This window comes from Miniopterus natalensis, chromosome 17, assembly GCF_054644295.1.
Source record: "Miniopterus natalensis isolate mMinNat1 chromosome 17, mMinNat1.hap1, whole genome shotgun sequence".
NCBI lineage: Eukaryota > Metazoa > Chordata > Mammalia > Chiroptera > Miniopteridae > Miniopterus > Miniopterus natalensis.
Genome location: NC_142097.1, coordinates 33579166 through 33596576, shown reverse-complemented (window position 1 = coordinate 33596576; position 17411 = coordinate 33579166). Strand labels below are relative to the sequence as shown.

At 35.5% G+C, this 17411-nt stretch overlaps 1 protein-coding gene across 3 annotated transcripts in view; it reads left to right on the top strand.

The window, feature by feature from the left end:
* The window catches only part of USP32 (ubiquitin specific peptidase 32), a 103018-nt gene that overhangs the window by 67069 nt on the left and 18538 nt on the right, over nt 1–17411 (top strand). For all 3 annotated transcript variants that reach the window (XM_016203539.2, XM_016203532.2, XM_016203547.2), the window contains exons 15-26: nt 412–552; nt 2573–2690; nt 5819–5973; nt 7078–7159; nt 7976–8050; nt 9969–10107; nt 10370–10475; nt 11843–12016; nt 12619–12793; nt 13259–13410; nt 14398–14509; nt 15792–16003. In XM_016203539.2, the coding sequence (XP_016059025.1) occupies nt 412–552; nt 2573–2690; nt 5819–5973; nt 7078–7159; nt 7976–8050; nt 9969–10107; nt 10370–10475; nt 11843–12016; nt 12619–12793; nt 13259–13410; nt 14398–14509; nt 15792–16003 (1641 nt within the window). The remainder of the gene's footprint in view (nt 1–411; nt 553–2572; nt 2691–5818; nt 5974–7077; nt 7160–7975; nt 8051–9968; nt 10108–10369; nt 10476–11842; nt 12017–12618; nt 12794–13258; nt 13411–14397; nt 14510–15791; nt 16004–17411) is intronic.

Here is a 17411-nt window from a genome sequence, read left to right as displayed (position 1 = left end):
AATCTCTTTGCTTGGTATATTTCTGTGAGAATATTTTATGATTTAGTACTTGCATAGAAGCAGTGTGGTGATCCTAGGAAATGTTCTTATTCTTATTCAGAGCAGCTACTATGAAAATGTAGTTTCACATGTATATGGAATTTCCCCCCTCAAAATAACATTTTATATTGTCTGAGAGGAATCTGTGAAAACCAGTCTTACTATTTCCAAATGCTCGGATGATTTTTTTCAAATGATTTGCTTTTAGAGTTCCCTTTCTTAAATAGTTTGTTTTGAAAGTTAAAAATAAAAATCTCTTTTAGAACATGAAACTGAGTAGTGACATGTGTGTTTATTCTTCTGTGTATATATTTTGTTTAAGCACAAGAGACTGTAATATTAAAAATCAACATTTACATTTTATTCTTCAAGGCTACATCATTAACACTAGAAGGCGGTCGATTAAAACGAACTCCACAGCTGATCCATGGAAGAGATTATGAAATGGTCCCAGAACCTGTATGGAGAGCACTTTATCATTGGTATGGAGCAAACCTGGCCCTTCCTAGACCTGTAAGTATAGCAAATAGTACCTTATATAAGGAGCAATCATAGGTGGGGTCTTCTGTTTCTATTTTTTTAAAAATATATGGTTTTTTTTATTTCAGAGGGAGGAAAGGAGAGGTAGAGAAAGAGAAACATCAGTGATGAGAGAGTCATTGACTGGCTGCCTCCTGTATGCTCCCCACTGGGGACCAAGCCCAAAACCTGGGCATGTGTCCTGACCTCGAATCCAACTGCGATCTCCTAGATCATAGGTTTATGTTCAACTGCTGAGCCATGCCGGCCGGACATATTACATTTATATATGAACCTCACTATCCACAAATTAGTTCTTTCTTATGGTAATAGAGTACTCAATACCTGTTCAAATCAGTTAAACAAACTTTAGGTTTCTTCTCATTCAGTAATTCACTTTTTTGTACATTTATTGAGTGATGTATTAGGTACCAACCATACAATGGTGTACCTATGGGAGTGGATGACTTTTATGGAGTGAGGGAATAATCACTGGACTAAATAAAGTCAGGATGTCATTAGCTATGCTATTAAATAAGTCATCCACATAAATGCAGACATTAACATAATGTATGACTTAGGCTGAAGCAGAAGTCTGAGAGCCAGTGCCAAAAAGTTTAGTGAATGTAGGGGAAGTGGTGTATAGTTTACTTCTGAAGCTTTTTTCCATTAACCACACAGGCATCCAGTGAGGGATCAGGCTCATCTTCTAGCTGTTGGTGGATTTTTGTGGTTAGTCTTTTTGAAGGAGAGACATAAGAAATATCATAATACATGATAATAGGAATTCAAAGCTAGTAAATGAATTCTGATTTTTGCCATTACTAGAATGAGTCATTTAGAGCATAAGTAAATTCCTCTGAAGTAATTAAAGGACTTAAAGACTATAATACCAAATTTTAGTGAGTTAACTATGCAGTGTCATTTGTTGCACTTACACAGTAAACAGCAGGACTGATTGCCCTGAATACTCATTACATTGTCGATGCTATAGAATACTTTATAAGAAGATTCTTTGGTCTATCAAAGAAACACTGTCCCTTATATAATGTCCAACCTAGAACTTTCTTATACCAGGCTGCTTTTGCATAGGTAAGATATAATAAGTTAGATCACTTCCAAAAAGAGTAAAACTCTGCTGTAAAGCCTTAGTCTGTAATTTTGATGATGACTTTGAGTTATTAATAATTATGTTTATTAAAAATTATGTTTAAGTGGAGTCAGGAATTAAAGATTTGTGTTTGTTTACTCCAAAAGGTTCCTAATGACAGAATAGATTCAATGACATGGAAGCATAGATCAGACTGACAAATGTCAGAAGGATAGAGGAGGGCGGGTGGGTGTAGGGGAAGAGAGTAACCAAAGAATTTATATGCATATATGCACAACTCAAGGACACAATTTGCCCTTTAGAAGACCATCATTTGTATACATGAAATATGTAAAAGTGAAAAGAGTTACAGTGTGAGGATAGTAAAATTATAGATAATATTTACATTTTAAAAAATTTAATTTTGATATTACTGCTTTTATTTTTTATTTTTAAAAATATATATCTTTATTGATTTCAGAGAGAGGAAGGAAGAGGGAGAGGGAGACAGAAACATCAATGATGAGAGAGAGTCATTGATCGGCTGCCTCCTGCACACCCCCCACTGGGGACTGAGCCCACAACCCAGGCATGTGCCCTGACTGGGAATTGAACCTCGATCTCCTGGATGCTAGATGGATGCTCAACTGCTGAGCCACTCCCGGTGCGGCAGTATTACTGCTTTTAAATGAAAGGGGAAAAATATCTACCAGGAATTCTAATCTTAGAAGATGGATTTAGGAGCAGAAACTTGGGGTGTATTTAAACGCATGTAATTTAAATCTGTGAATTTCTGTAATCTGAAATATAAATAGTGAGCCTATTAAACATTTTAGTTTAAAACTAAATCTCGGAAGTTAGATAAAAATTGCAAGTTTTGCTTGTTCTTTTACAGTGATCACTTTGTATCTTTTAAAACAACAGGTGATCAAGAATAGCAAGACAGAAATCCCGGAGCTGGAATTATTTCCTCGATATCTTCTATTCCTGAGACAGCAGCCTGCTACACGGACACAGCAGTCTAACATCTGGGTGAATATGGGTATGATGAGCCTGAGAATGTTTCCTCAGCATTTACCAAGAGGTAACTTAAGAATGCAGCAAGAATATCGTGCATTTTCTTAAAAAAATAAAAGCAAGTTGCTCAAAGTCTGGTGCCACTGTACCAGTAAATCCCTTGTGGGGCTTAGATCTATGGTCATGCGCAAGACTAGACAGGGGTATAGGGAAAATCTCAGCAGGAAACTGGGAAGGGTCGTTTCCTTTCCTGATTTGTAAAAATACAACCATAATAAATAGAAACAGATTTTACATACTTTGTTTCTTTGAGAACAAGCCATTGTAAATTATTTGCTTGACCTAAGTTAGAGTCAACCAATCAATGACTTTTCTACTCCACTCAAATTTTTAGAAGTGATTTCTTTGGCAGCATCATGGTTTTTTTGTGGTTTTTTGTTTGTTTTTTGACAAAACATGATACATTTTTCATGCTCAGTCCGAGGAGCCTGTCTCTTATGAGACACAGATAATACAAAGTAAAGGATATATTTTTGAAAATAAATGAAGCTTATCAAAATGACAAAAAAGTTCCCATTTTAATGTATTATATGTAAATAGTTCCCCCTTGATTTCTCTATGAACTTAAGTTTTATTGATGGGCAGGACTTGCTCTATGTTTCTGCTTTGCAAATATTTGAAATTGTTCTTCAGCAGAAATAATGAATTCATCCATTTACAGAGTCTCAGACGTGTTAACAATTCCACAATATTATTATAATTAATATAACTCAGTATGCAAGAACTGCCTATGAACCCAAACCAACCCTAACTTACCATCCCTCCTTTGAAATCAAATAGGGTTAGATTAATGTCTTCCTTAAAGGTTATATTCAGATAATATATGGAGATTCTTACACATACTGTTTGGCAAGAATTAAAGCAAAGCAGTGGCCTCTGCCTAACCAAACTTGGTCTTTGGGGAAAACATCAAAACCAAGGAACAGTGAAGTAGAATCTCTATGAAACTTTCTTGATTTAATTTTCTATTGAATAAAGTATTTGCCTTGCTTCCATGGCATCCATAGCACATATCTTTTTCGATTCTCCTTGAAAGATATCATGAGAGGTGAGATGTGTTATTGCGCTTTTAGTAAGTATTCTTTGCAACTCTTGTGCTGATCCTAGATTTTTGCTGCTCTGTAAATTCCACCAGATTTGTTCATGCTATTCAAAAGCACATTTTGTATAATAAGTGGCTGCCTGCTTAATGAGCTTTGCTATAAAAACTGTCTAGAATTCAAATAAATTTCTTATGTGGCTTAGGACAATAGAAGTTGACTTGGACACTACATTTGCAAATGCTTCTGAATCCTAGAACTGGGTAGTTAATGCTCCAAATTTGTTCTTAATTTGAAATTTTATTCTTTACTAATTAGTTGTGAAATCAATCATTAATCATTTTGAAGTTTATAAAAATACGCTTTCTTGCTGTAATCTTATAACTAATCCTCTGATGTATAATTACAGAAATTTGCTCTTTTGTTTTCTTTTAGTGATTCTCCTTTGCTTGCTGATAGTAAGAGATTTGCTTTGCTGTGTGTTTAAAATTGACCGCGGTTGGGTTTTGTTCTGCCACAGTGTAGTGTTCATCCTTCTTGTTACTCAGTTTGTTACAGCTGTTTACTAGGCTCTTTCATTCCTTTTGTAGTGACAAGTACACAAACCTTGCCACAGTTATAATGACTTAAATGTAGCCTTTTTGACAGACAAAGCTACAGAAGTCATTGTTTCTTAGATGATTTTTCAGCCTATTTTTAGGTGAGTGAATTCTTTTTGGAAGCTCTAAAAAAGCGGATGGTGCCTATACTTTTGTCTGCTTTATTTAGTAGGTAAAGACTCAAAGTGCATTTAATAAGAAGAATGAAACTAAGCCACCACTGAATGTGTGGAAAACTACCTGGAATGTATAATTGTACCCTAGATGGATTATATCCATGTGCTAAGTTTATTTTAGTTTTGGGTTTCTCAGTAAACTATAACCTCCCATAGACAAGAGATGACCTTTTTCTTTTTTTAAAAAAATACGTCTTTATTGATTTCAGAGCGAGGAAGGGAGGGAGAGAGAGAAACATCAGCGATGAGAGAGTCATTGATCGGCTGCCTCCTGCACGCCCCCCACTGGGGATCGAGCCCTTAACCCGGGCATGTGCCCTGACTGGGAATCGAACCCTGATTGCTTGGATCCTAGGTTGACGCTCAACCGCTGAGCCACGCCCAGCAGGGCAAGATGACCATTTTAAGTTATAACTTTATCTCGATTTCTGTGTGAATAGTTGAAGCAGGGGTTAGCACGTTGTTTAGCAGCCTGTCTTTGATTTCCATAACCTCTTGTCATTTTATCCCCCTTCTCCTGAAAGTACGTGGTTAGACTTGCAACATTCTTCCTTTACTCTTCATTCTTTCCCCTTATTGCCACTCTTTTTGTTTACACCTTAAATCTTTCAGGAGTTCAAGTTCATATCTGCTGCTATCTTATTGGGCAGGCAGGCCATATGATTTTTACCCCCTTCTACCTTTCAGTGGGGCTTTTTTTTTGGTCCTAGGAAGCTTCTTCGCTTCACTTTAATGCTGTGTTTGGCCATATAAAGTCAATGCCTCCTTAGAATTTTAAGTATAATTGTGTAATTGTACCAGTGTGCCAGGTACTTGGGCCACTTAATGACTGAGAGTAATGAGATTAATAATTCAAAGACAGTTTATTTGAAGAAAGTGGATCAGGTGGATCCAGTTATGTATCTGTGAAAATCAAGCCCAGTCCCATTTTCTTTATTTGTATGCTGAATTTTGAGTGTGACCGAACTGAGGGCAGCCACGATACTAATGCCTGTTGTTTGTTTATATTTGCCACTCTTGGGATCTGAGTACTGCTAATTATTTGGGTTTCTATGATTTTGTTGCTTCCTTTCAAAGTTCAGGCTTTGGACTCATTCTAAGATACTTGGGTTTCCTATCTTCATTTTAAAGCTTCTTAATTTATAAAATTATTTAACCTCTAAATCTCATTTTTTATCATTATTTCCTAAAATAGTGTGGTCCCCATTGCTAAGGGGTGCGCTTTTTTTTTTTTTTTTAACATCTGTCTTTTCGTCATTGTGATTACTACGACTATAGGAAATGTACCTTCTCCAAATGCACCATTAAAGCGGGTCTTAGCCTACACAGGCTGTTTTAGTAGAATGCAGACCATCAAGGAAATTCATGAATATCTATCTCAGAGGCTGCGCATCAAAGAGGAAGATATGCGCTTGTGGCTATACAATAGTGAGGTAAGAGGCATCTTAGAGTCATGAAGGCATCTCCACACAGAGATCAGGTTTTAAATCCATATTTCATGAGTATGGGATTGTTGTCTACAGTAGTTATGCTGCAAACCATTCCAAGGATCTCAGCGAAAACTTGATCTTTTAAATTACTATATGTATACATGTAGATATTTGTCACCTGAAATCCATAATACTACTTGATCATCATTGGACAGTACCATCTTAATAAGGATTATTGTTATAAAGTAACAGAAAATATCTCTTTTCAACTAAATAGAGTTTATTTTCTATTTGTTTTGAAGTAACATGCCTATGTTAAAAAATTCAAACAATACAAAAGTATATAGTTGGCATTCTCCCTGACCATTTTCTGACCCTTATCTTTCATTCTCCTCCGAGGCAGTACTGTTAATTGCATAATATGCATTGTGTTTTCAGATTATAATCTGAAATTGGATTATAAGTAGTTTTAACCAATTCTCTATTCCCTAGTTCCTCCTTTTTCACAGCCTCCTTTGGTCACCATTGAGAGGCAGTATGGTATAGTAGTTTAAGAGCATGGCTCCTGGAGCCAAACTGCCAGGGATTAAATCCTGGCTCTGCCACTTGCTAGTTATATAACCAAGGGAAAGTCACTTAACTGTATCTCAGTTTTCTTACGAGTAAATGGGGAAAATAATAGTATCTCCCTTAGGGAAGTTGTAAGAATTAAATGAATTAATTGTGTGAGCATTTGAGACAGGGTGAGCATAAACAAAAATGTATAATTCTATTACCTGAAATTGGTTTCACATTTTTAGTTCCTAGTAAGTGATCAAGTTCCATCTTGATCACAGGCACATTTACTGAATTTCATACTAGGTCTCCCTAAAATTCTGTATAACTTTGTTTTAGAGATATAAAGTACATATTATGAAGTATATGTTAGTTTTCCCTCATTTTACCACCTACATTACAAGTATTTCTGACAAACTATAGTATGCTTAATATCTGTCACATGGGCTAAGTAACTACAGGGGCATTTTGAATTGTTACTCATTTTTATTTTTATATTTGTTTCAAGTTTATTAATCAAATTAACAGAAACATTTTCTCCTCCATACACAGAATTACCTTACTCTTCTGGATGATGAAGATCATAGATTGGAATATTTGAAAATTCAAGATGAGCAGCACCTGGTAATTGAAGGTATAAGAAGGAAGCATGCATCTATATTAGATTTTTAGGGGAATAATTTAAAGATTTCCTCACTAGTAATTCATTTTATAATTTTCCCAACTTTTATTTGATCATTCTTTATGGTAAAGAAAACCCATTAAACCCTTATGTAATCCTACATACTATTAGATTATTTTAAAAGAAAAATATGTTTATGTTCATTATCTGGTGAGGATTGGAAATGGTGGGTAGAAACAAGTGAATTCAGTTACAAGTTTACAAAGTTTCTTAAAATTTTCAAGGTGCCTCTTTGAGTTTGAATAAGGAGACTAATTTTCTTGCATAGTTAGTGGCACAGGCTTTCATTAGTCATCAACACTGGTCACTCATCAACAGAACTTCTTTGTATGTTCACACATAGATTTATACACATCATTGAAAACTTAAAAGTGAGTCTTTTCCCATCAAGATAATGGAAACATTGCTAGCTGCCTTTGTATTAAAATGAATAGGTTACTCCCACATTTGTTACAATTTAAGAAAGAATTGTAATGGTTCAAATGTATTAACTTTAAGAGCTTTAATCACTCCTATAGATGGGTGAGTATAATTTTACCTCAGGTAGGTAATTGAGAAAATAGCTTACTAATTAATTCTAATCAAGTGACTATAAAATCCTCAATGTAAAGAGTCAGAATGGTTTCAGAGACAATTACTAAAAATAACTTGATTTTTTTCTTTATAGTTTCCGATTTAGAAATAACTTGTTGTTTTTAAGAGAAGTAATTGAGTGGGTGTGATTTCAATGGATAAGAAATTAACACATTCCTATCTCTGTCTTTTTAGTTCGAAACAAAGATATGAGTTGGCCTGAGGAAATGTCCTTTATAGCAAATAGTAGTAAAATAGACAGACACAAGGGTAAGTCTCCGGTATGTTATTTTTAAATAGATTATCTTAAAATTATTCTTTTTTCTCCCTCTCTCAACTATTCAGGTGTTAACTTTTAGCTTTCTAGTTCAAAGTAACTAGGGTGCCCTCTTATTATTCTTTTTCCTGATGCATCAAATTTCTTTCTAACTTTGCAGTTACTTAATTTATATATATAATTTACATAAAATTATATGTATAAAATTTTCAATACAAATGAACATTTATTGAACTCATATTAAGCAAGAAATGGTTAAGAAATGCCCCTCTCCCAAATTGTGTCAAATTTTCTCCACTCAGCCCAGGATCAATGCCTTGTTGTTTCTAGTAGGCTGAGGTCATGCTATCTTTCACTAGTTTTGAAAGTACTGGGTAGCGTGGTAGTGGGCGCTGCTAGTCAAACATTTGTTTCCTTTATTTATTTATTTATTTTATTTTTTATGTTTTTAAATCCTCACCTGAGGATATTTTTGCCACTGCTTTTTCATTGAAGGGAGAGAGAGAGGGAGGGAGGGGGAGAGGGAGAGAGAGAAAGAGAGAGAGAAAAACATTGGTGTAAGAGACATACCTATTGGTTGCCTCTGGGGATCGAGCCTGAGTTAGATTCTGGGACCCTTTAGTCCGAGGTTCCAATGCTCTAACACTGAGCAAAACCAGCTAGGGCCATTTGTTTCCTTTTAAACAAGCACTGAAATGAACTCATTGCTTTCCAGTCTAGGTCAGAAGTTGAGTCCAGGGAAGTGGTTGACTCTTGGTCAGTGTTAATGTCTAGGTCTTTGATGTTGTTTGGGAATAATGCAGGGAAAGTCACAGCCAGGACGAACTGGGTAAAGAAGATGAGGGCCTTCATCATGGTGCAGGTGGGCATTAAGAGTTTCCAAATTCTGGAGGGATCATGCAGGGAGAAAAATATAAATGTCTTAATACTGCTTGCAAAAGTATAATTTACCAAATTGCTCTAAGACAAGTTTCCTTTTGTATTTAAGTAACTTTTAAAAATTTCCACCTTGTTGGGAACTCTAACTTTTCCTTCTGCCTTTCCATCTTATTAAGGGTATCTTAATGGCTAGTTATTATGCCAATATGAGAACTCTCCAAAATTTTCCAACCCAAAAGTTTTTTCAATTCAAGACATCTACTGTCTTGCCAGTAATGGTAGGATTTGTAGCAACTCAAACAATAAGCCTTATATGGCCTAACTAAGGAAGCAAAATGCTTCCATAAAAAGTGTAAAGCAAAGGATACAGCCCTCATAGATCCAACAGTTCATTCTCACAGATAGCCTAAGAAAGTCCTAATTTATATGTATTTTAAAGATATAATACTAGGAGGTGAAGGGGACTAGTGGGGGGGAGGAGACATCTGTAGTACTTTCAACAATAAAGATAAATTTTAAAAAATAAAGATATAATATTAGGAGAGAATTGTTTGAATTTAAAAAAAAACAAAAAACTATCATAGCATCCAGCAGGTATGGCTCAGTGGTTGAGCATTGGCCCATGAACCAAGAGGTCACTGGTTCAATTCCCAGGTTGCAACTTGATCCCCGGTAGGGGCCATGTGGGAGGCAGCCAATCATTGTCTCTCTCTCATCGATGTTTCCTATCTCTACATCCCTTTCCCTTCCCCCCTCTCTAAAACCAGTAAAAATCAAACAAACAAACAAAACTATCATAGCAATTAAAGAGAATCATTGCTGCTTCTGGATTACAAATGAGCATGGTTTATCATGATTGCCATTGACACTCCATGAAAACTCTCCTTTAGCATTGCAAGACCAAATAGAGAAATATTAGCTCCATTTAGCTGATTAGAAAAGTTACAAAAATGTTGCATTGAGTATAAGTAACTGTTTGGTCTATGACATTTTACTACAGCTAGACTTCGGTTCTCATGTTGTTTGTTCCAGTTCCCACAGAAAAGGGAGCCACAGGTCTGAGTAACCTGGGAAACACATGCTTCATGAACTCAAGCATCCAATGTGTTAGTAACACACAGCCACTGACACAGTATTTTATCTCAGGGAGACATCTTTATGAACTGAACAGGTAATGTTTCTTGTCATTGGCCGCTTAACTTTTTATAACTTCGAGATGAACTCACTATCACCTAAGTTTCCTCTTTCTTTACCATGGGAAAGAAGAGTCTTACCCTATTTTCTCTATTTAGTATTAAATAAGGACCAGGGATACTCCCCTTGTTTTAAAAAGATGTTTTGATGTGAGAAAACGGATGCTAGGCATTTTTATGACCACATGATTGTTATTTATGAGAATCTTTGGTAACACATTTTCCTCTGAAAACTTCTAGGACAAATCCCATTGGTATGAAGGGGCATATGGCTAAATGCTATGGGGATTTAGTACAGGAACTTTGGAGTGGAACTCAGAAGAATGTTGCCCCATTAAAGCTTCGGGTAAGCAGTTAAAATAATGTTTTTAACTCCTAAGAAGTTGTTTAAGGAATTCTTTTTCTGTACATATCTTGTATGTTTAGCTTTTTAGTTTTAGTTTAACTTGTGTTTTGGATGCTTCACTAGGCATAAACTGATGTCAGATACTTTTACTTGTTTAAATATGTGCAAAATACAGCTATAGATGTAGTGAGTGGGTAGGGAAAGATCAAAGGCACAATCTAAATTTGTTATGTCATTTATTGACTAATTTGTCAAATACCATCTGGCTGGGCGTGGCTCAGCGGTTGAGCATCGACCTAGGATCCAGGCAATTGGGATTCAATTCCCAGTCAAGGCACATGCCCAAGTTGTGGGCTCGATCCCCATTCGGGGGCCTGCGGGAGGCAGCTGATCAATGACTCTCTGATCATTGATGTTTCTATCTCTCTCTCTCCCTCTCCTTTCCTCTCTCTGAAATCAATAAAGATATATTTTAGGAAAAATTTGTCAAATATCTTACTTCTATATATAGTAAACCTTTCTTTGTTAGTCCATCACTATTAGTAATATTCTAACTGCAAGATAGACCCCTCGGTCTAATTAATAATACTCAATACATTTTTAATGTTATTATGATATAAGTTCTATCTGTAGAATTTTTTAAAGTAGCAGAAAGTAAGAATATAATTAGTGGATAAAATTTTATATTGGTGTCACTTGTAGTGAAATTAGGATTATTTTTATCTTTATTTTAAAACAAGGCAAAATCTTTTTAGGTTAAAAATTAATAATTATAACAGCTAAAAATTTGACTACCACTTACCAGGCACTATTCTCATTACTTTGGGTGTTAACTCATTTAATCTTCTATATGGCCCTACAATATAGAGCAATGTTATTATCCCCATTCTATGGCTGAGGAACTAAGGCTCAGAGCAGCTAAATAGCTTGCCCAAGCTTGCAAGCTAGTTAGTCCTTACACAGTTAAACATGTGGCTCTTCTGCCTCTAATAATAAGAGATAGGGTGCAGTAAGACCAGAAAAGTTAACTGCAAAAACCCACATTATAATAGGAACTCTTTTAATATGAGCAAATGCTATTTTAATATTCCTGTCTTAAATAGCATCTGAATACCCAAAGAACTGTCTGCTTTTATGATACTGAACTGGGATATAGTATTGGCCAAAATCCTTTTTTTTTTTGTCACTTGAGATTAAGGTTAGAAAGCTTTCATGATTATCTAAAATATATTTCCTGAAACAGAGACAGACTAAATACCATACTGGTTACCTTCTTATAATGCCTTTGGTTGAATTATGAGGCATGTTCATTCTAAATATTTTGGGGTAGCAAATAATGAGTTTGTTTCCAACTCTTTTATTTATAGTGGACCATAGCAAAATATGCTCCCAGGTTTAATGGATTCCAGCAACAAGACTCCCAAGAACTTCTGGCTTTTCTCTTGGATGGTCTTCATGAAGATCTCAACCGAGTCCATGAGAAGCCATATGTGGAACTGAAGGACAGTAATGGCCGACCAGACTGGGAAGTGGCTGCAGAGGTTTGTCAGTTTTGAGTTTCTAATATAAGCAATAGATAAAACGTTCTGGCTGCAAATGTGTGTTGCACAACTTAAATTCTGTGATCAGAATTTTACTTTGAAAGTGAAGAAATTTGCATTTCTCTGCTTAATTTTTTGGGCTGTAATGCCAAAACAAAGCATCCTTAAATGAAAATAGAAAATTGTTACCTTTATATATTGTATATTTTGGGAGAGGTAGGAATAATTAATTATTCAGTAACCTCAAGAATCCGCATAATTGCTAAAGTAATGTGTATAGTGACCAATAGGCACATTTTATTTGCTTTTTAATAGACAACTCTAATCATCATCATTGTTACCATGGTAAGAGCAAAGAAAAAAATAGGATTTTCCATCTGAATTTAATATTTTATAGGTTGAGCAGAAAGAATCACATTTTCAGTTTTATATCTGAATTGTAAAATTGGCAGAAAGCTTTTATATTTTTAATGACTGTTAAAGATTGTATTCTTGACATTTAAATCTCATTTATTTAACCAGTTTCTTTGAATTTGTATAAAAATACTTTTCTTTTGACTTTTCAAAAAAAGAATGTTTTCTCTAATCTTTTTCCTCGATAGGCCTGGGACAACCACCTGAGAAGGAACAAATCAATTGTTGTAGATTTGTTTCATGGGCAGTTACGGTCCCAAGTCAAATGCAAGACATGTGGTCATATAAGTGTCCGATTTGACCCATTCAATTTTTTGTCTTTGCCGCTACCAATGGACAGTTACATGCATTTAGAAATAACAGGTAGGTCTCAAAGTTCTGAAAACTAACTCCATTGTATTCTACCTTATTCAGGCAGCCTGAATTTGTAAGTAGTGTCATTTGTTTATAATGCATCATCCTAAAAATTGATAGTCACCCTGTTATAATCTAGCATTCTAATTTCAGGCATGATTTGACGTTTGAAAGACTTGGAACGTGGGTCCATTTTTGTTCCTATTGATTCCTCTGTTAGTTTCAGACCTCCCGGAAACTCTCTTTAAAATCTTGCAAAGCCACTCACACTTCTGTATCAGATGAACATTTAGAAAAAAATTATTTTACTCAATATGACACCTAAGTACCATCTGTTGTAGCATTTGCATATAAAATAAAAATTCGAGGTTGAAATGTTTGCCATTTCCAAGTCACAGACACACACATACATAGAGTGGAAAGCTTTCAGGGAAGTCTGCATATTACTGATACTAGATCTTTTCTGATTACTAGTTATTAAGTTGGATGGTACTACCCCTGTACGTTACGGACTAAGACTGAATATGGATGAAAAGTACACTGGTTTAAAAAAACAGCTGAGTGATCTCTGTGGACTTAAATCAGAACAGATCCTTCTTGCAGAAGTACATGGTTCCAATATAAAGGTAATAGTAACTATTCTTTCTAGGAAACTCTTGATTCCATCCTTCAAAAAGCAGTTTTCTCAATTAATTATAATGTTAAATGACAGAGGGAGATACTAAAACGCAACAACTGAACAAAAAAAATGTCAAGTCTTCCATCCCATTCTCTGGAGCATTTGAGATCTTGCTCCTTGGCATATTTTGTCAGTTTGTCTTGAATAAACTCATAAAAATTCCACACACAAAAAATTTCCCTTCCCAGAAATGTAAAAGGGTTGTCTGCCAGAATAAAGGAGAAATAACGATGGTGGTATTTCTAAAAGAAGGGAATTATGTAAGCCCATGGCCCCCTATATGGAGTGACCTAGCTGTGTCTACACTATAGATTTCCTCCAGTGGCTGCTGCTGCTATGTTTTGCAGCTGTATTACCGCTGTCACTAGACATCTTCCTAGGTTAAAATACCTTATGTATTTATGAACTTGTATTTTTAGTATTTATTTATGAATATATATACCTGGTCTTTAACACACTAGGAATTTAGAGAGTAAAGACAAATTGACACAAATCACTTTTTCCTGCATGCCAGCTGGAGCTAGAAGCAATTTAATAAATATATTGCCAGTCCTAAATTGAGCTCCTACCATTGGTATTATTTATAGTCACCTTTGGGGTTTCTGAACATACTTTCCTACCTTATTGATATTTTGTTTATATGTAATGCAAAGGTGAGATCTCTTGGAGGGTGTTGGGTTTAGATGCCTGAAGCGAAGGACAAAACTGAAGAAATTAGTTATACGCAACATACTACCCTTCTATGGAAAGAGACAATGGTTTTGTCAGTGAGGTTAGTTTAAGCTTCCGTCTTTTAGTTATTTGAGAAATACTATTCATAGATCTTGTTTGTTTAGTGGTAAAAGCATCTAAGACATTGGCTTCAAATATATCACAGAGTTCATTTTTCATTTTATCAAGCATCTCCCCCTTTTCATCTTGCCTTTTTCTGTAGAATTTCCCTCAGGACAACCAAAAAGTACGACTCTCAGTGAGTGGATTTTTATGTGCATTTGAAATTCCCATCCCTGGATCTCCAGTTTCAGCTTCTAGTCCAGTACAGACAGGTATGCTAGAACTAGAGGTTCTTTTCATGAGTTCAGCTCTAAATACAGGGCTAAGGGTTATCATCCTTTTTGTATTTGTTTGTGCTGAGGATACTAGAGCAAAAGAAATTTGGAGGCTGAAGGAAACCTTTATGATGATTTGGCTCAAATTCATTTTATAGATGGAGAACCTAAAATTCAGAGAACGTAAGTAACGAAGTTAAATAGATAGTTATGAGGTAATCTACCACTGGAATTCAGGTCTCTTTACTCTTTTATCTAATACTAACAATGCAACAGACGGTGTGAGAAGAATATACCATCAGAAAACATGACAGTAAATATGACTAAAAGGAATTTATCTGATATCACATATGATTTGATATATCATCTAATGAGTCTTTTGGCCATTGATGTGGTTCGTTTACTCTTTTTTATACTCGCTGATAATTAGGTTCATTCCCCAACGATAAAGCGCTTCAGAGATAATGAGGCTTCTCTGATTGGCACTTAATAGAAGGACTGATGGGGTTGGTGGATGATTTAATATTCCTTTTTTGTTTAGATCTTCACTGACCAATAGAACTCTCTCCAGGGAAATCTTCTCTAATCTTGACCCTCCGATTTAGTATCCACTAGTCACATGGACTGTTGAGCACTTGAAATGTAGCTAATGAGACTGAGGAAATGTATTTCATTTTAATTTTAAAAGCAACATCTTTCGTTAGTTGTAACAAATGTACCACTCTGGTGGGAGCTGTTGTTAATGGGGGAGGCTATGCATGTGTGGGGGGCAAAGGGTATATTCAGTATGTGGGAAATTTCTGTACCTTCTTTATTTTGCTGTGAATCTAAAACTGCTCTAAAAAAGGAAGTCTATTTTTTTTAATGAAATAGTCAAAAAGGAAAAGCAGCATCTGGCTAGAGACTGCTGTAATGGACAGAACATTTTTAGAGGAATAGAGAAATGAATTTTTAGAGGAGAGGAAAAAAGAAAATGAGTGGGAGAACTGTTCGCCTTCCACAACATGGTGCTGATAAAGGTTTCTGCAAAAATTCTACTTACACTTTCCAGCAGTTATTCTTGCGTTGTCATTTAGTCTTAAGTGTGAGTTATAGAAGTAAAACCTGAAACTAAAACCTTCTGATCAATCTAGAATTATTATTTGAACTATAATTTCTCCTTGTCCTTTGTTGAAAGAGACGATACTGTCAGTGGTTTGGATCCTCACAATATTTGAGAAAAAAGCAAAGATGGAACTACCACAAACTTATGATGCTGTATGTATCTTTCAATTTGTAGATCTCTCCTCTTCCCCACCTACAAATGGAATGTTAACCCTAACCACCAATGGCGACCTGCCCCGACCAATATTCATCCCCAATGGAATGCCAAACACTGTTGTGCCATGTGGAACTGAGAAGAGCTTCACAAATGGAATGGTGAATGGTCATATGCCATCTCTTCCTGACAATCCCTTTACAGGTTACATCATTGCAGTCCACAGAAAAATGGTTAGTTTAATGTTAGGCAAGTTACTGTGGTCTTGCCAGTGTCATTTGTGAAACAGCCATTTTCTGTCTTTGTAACATTTCCATTGTGTGCACTTTCAATGTGTTATGTATGCTGTTATAAGTGATCATAACCTGTGTATGAAATGACATTTCTCACTCATTTTTAAGCAGCACAGGATCGCGATACGAACACTATTTTCTTTAAAAAGTTTGTGTCTCTTATATGTTCATATAGGCATATACATCTTCTCTGCTATATAAGTATGGATGCCTTTGGAGAAAGTTTTGATTATTTGTTGTGGGGTGGGAGGGCGATGGACATAAAAAACATTCTTGGGCAAGACAAGTTTTTTATTACAGCAAACGTCGTAGCTTAAAACAAGAGATTTATTCTTGCACAGTTCTGGAGGCCGGAAGTCCATAAGCCTTCAACAAAGCTATGCTCCTTTAAATGCTTTAGGAGGTAATCCTTCCTTGCCTTTTCCAACTTCCTTGAGGAGCAAGGAAGAATTCGTGATGGGGAGGAAGCAAGAGGGAAGCTTTTGGAGTGCTACCTGTATTCTGTTTATTGACCTGACTGCTGATTACATGGCTATTTGCTTCATGTTAATTCTTTGAAATGTACTCCCCTACCCCTTTGAATAAGTAACTCTTGACTAAAGTGAGTTTCTCACCATGTGGATGATGTTTTGTGGACCATGTTTTAGATTGTATGAGTGGACAGCCTAGAGAATTACAGGATACATTTGTAACTTGGATTTGTCTTTAAGCACAGCTCCTACTAATCCCATCAGCTAAAATAATCAGGTGATTCATGCATTTCCCCACATCTTTTTTTTTACCAAGTATTATCAGATCATATATTAAGATCTCTGATGTACTTTTAAAAATATTTTTTAGAAAACAACTCTCAGTTATCATGTATATGTTATATAAAGTGCATGGTGATTCCTAAAGCATTATGTACAGGTCTTTATAATTATTGGACCATAAAGCCATATTGTCAGCTTTAAGTTTTCATCTTTTAACCAGTCCCCTATTTCCAGTTTCCTTTATGATCTAGTCAACTGATTTTGGGACTACTTGAAGTTGATTTTACCATCTGTCTGTCCCAAGTCAGCTCCTTTTCCCCATTACTTTTGTGAAAGGCAACACCGTTCTTTCATGCTAAAGGCTAAAGGCTGGAAGTGTTCTTAGATTTTCCCCTCTTCTAAAACGCTATATCCAGTATATCATTATGCCCTTTAATTCCTTCTTTCAAAACACTGCTTAAATTTACCATTTTTTCATTTTCCTTGTCACCTTTTTTCTCTCTCGTTTTTCTTTTTTTAAATATTTTTTTAAATTTTTCATTTGCAGTTGACAATACAGTATTACATTAGTTTCAGGTTTACAACATAGTGATTAG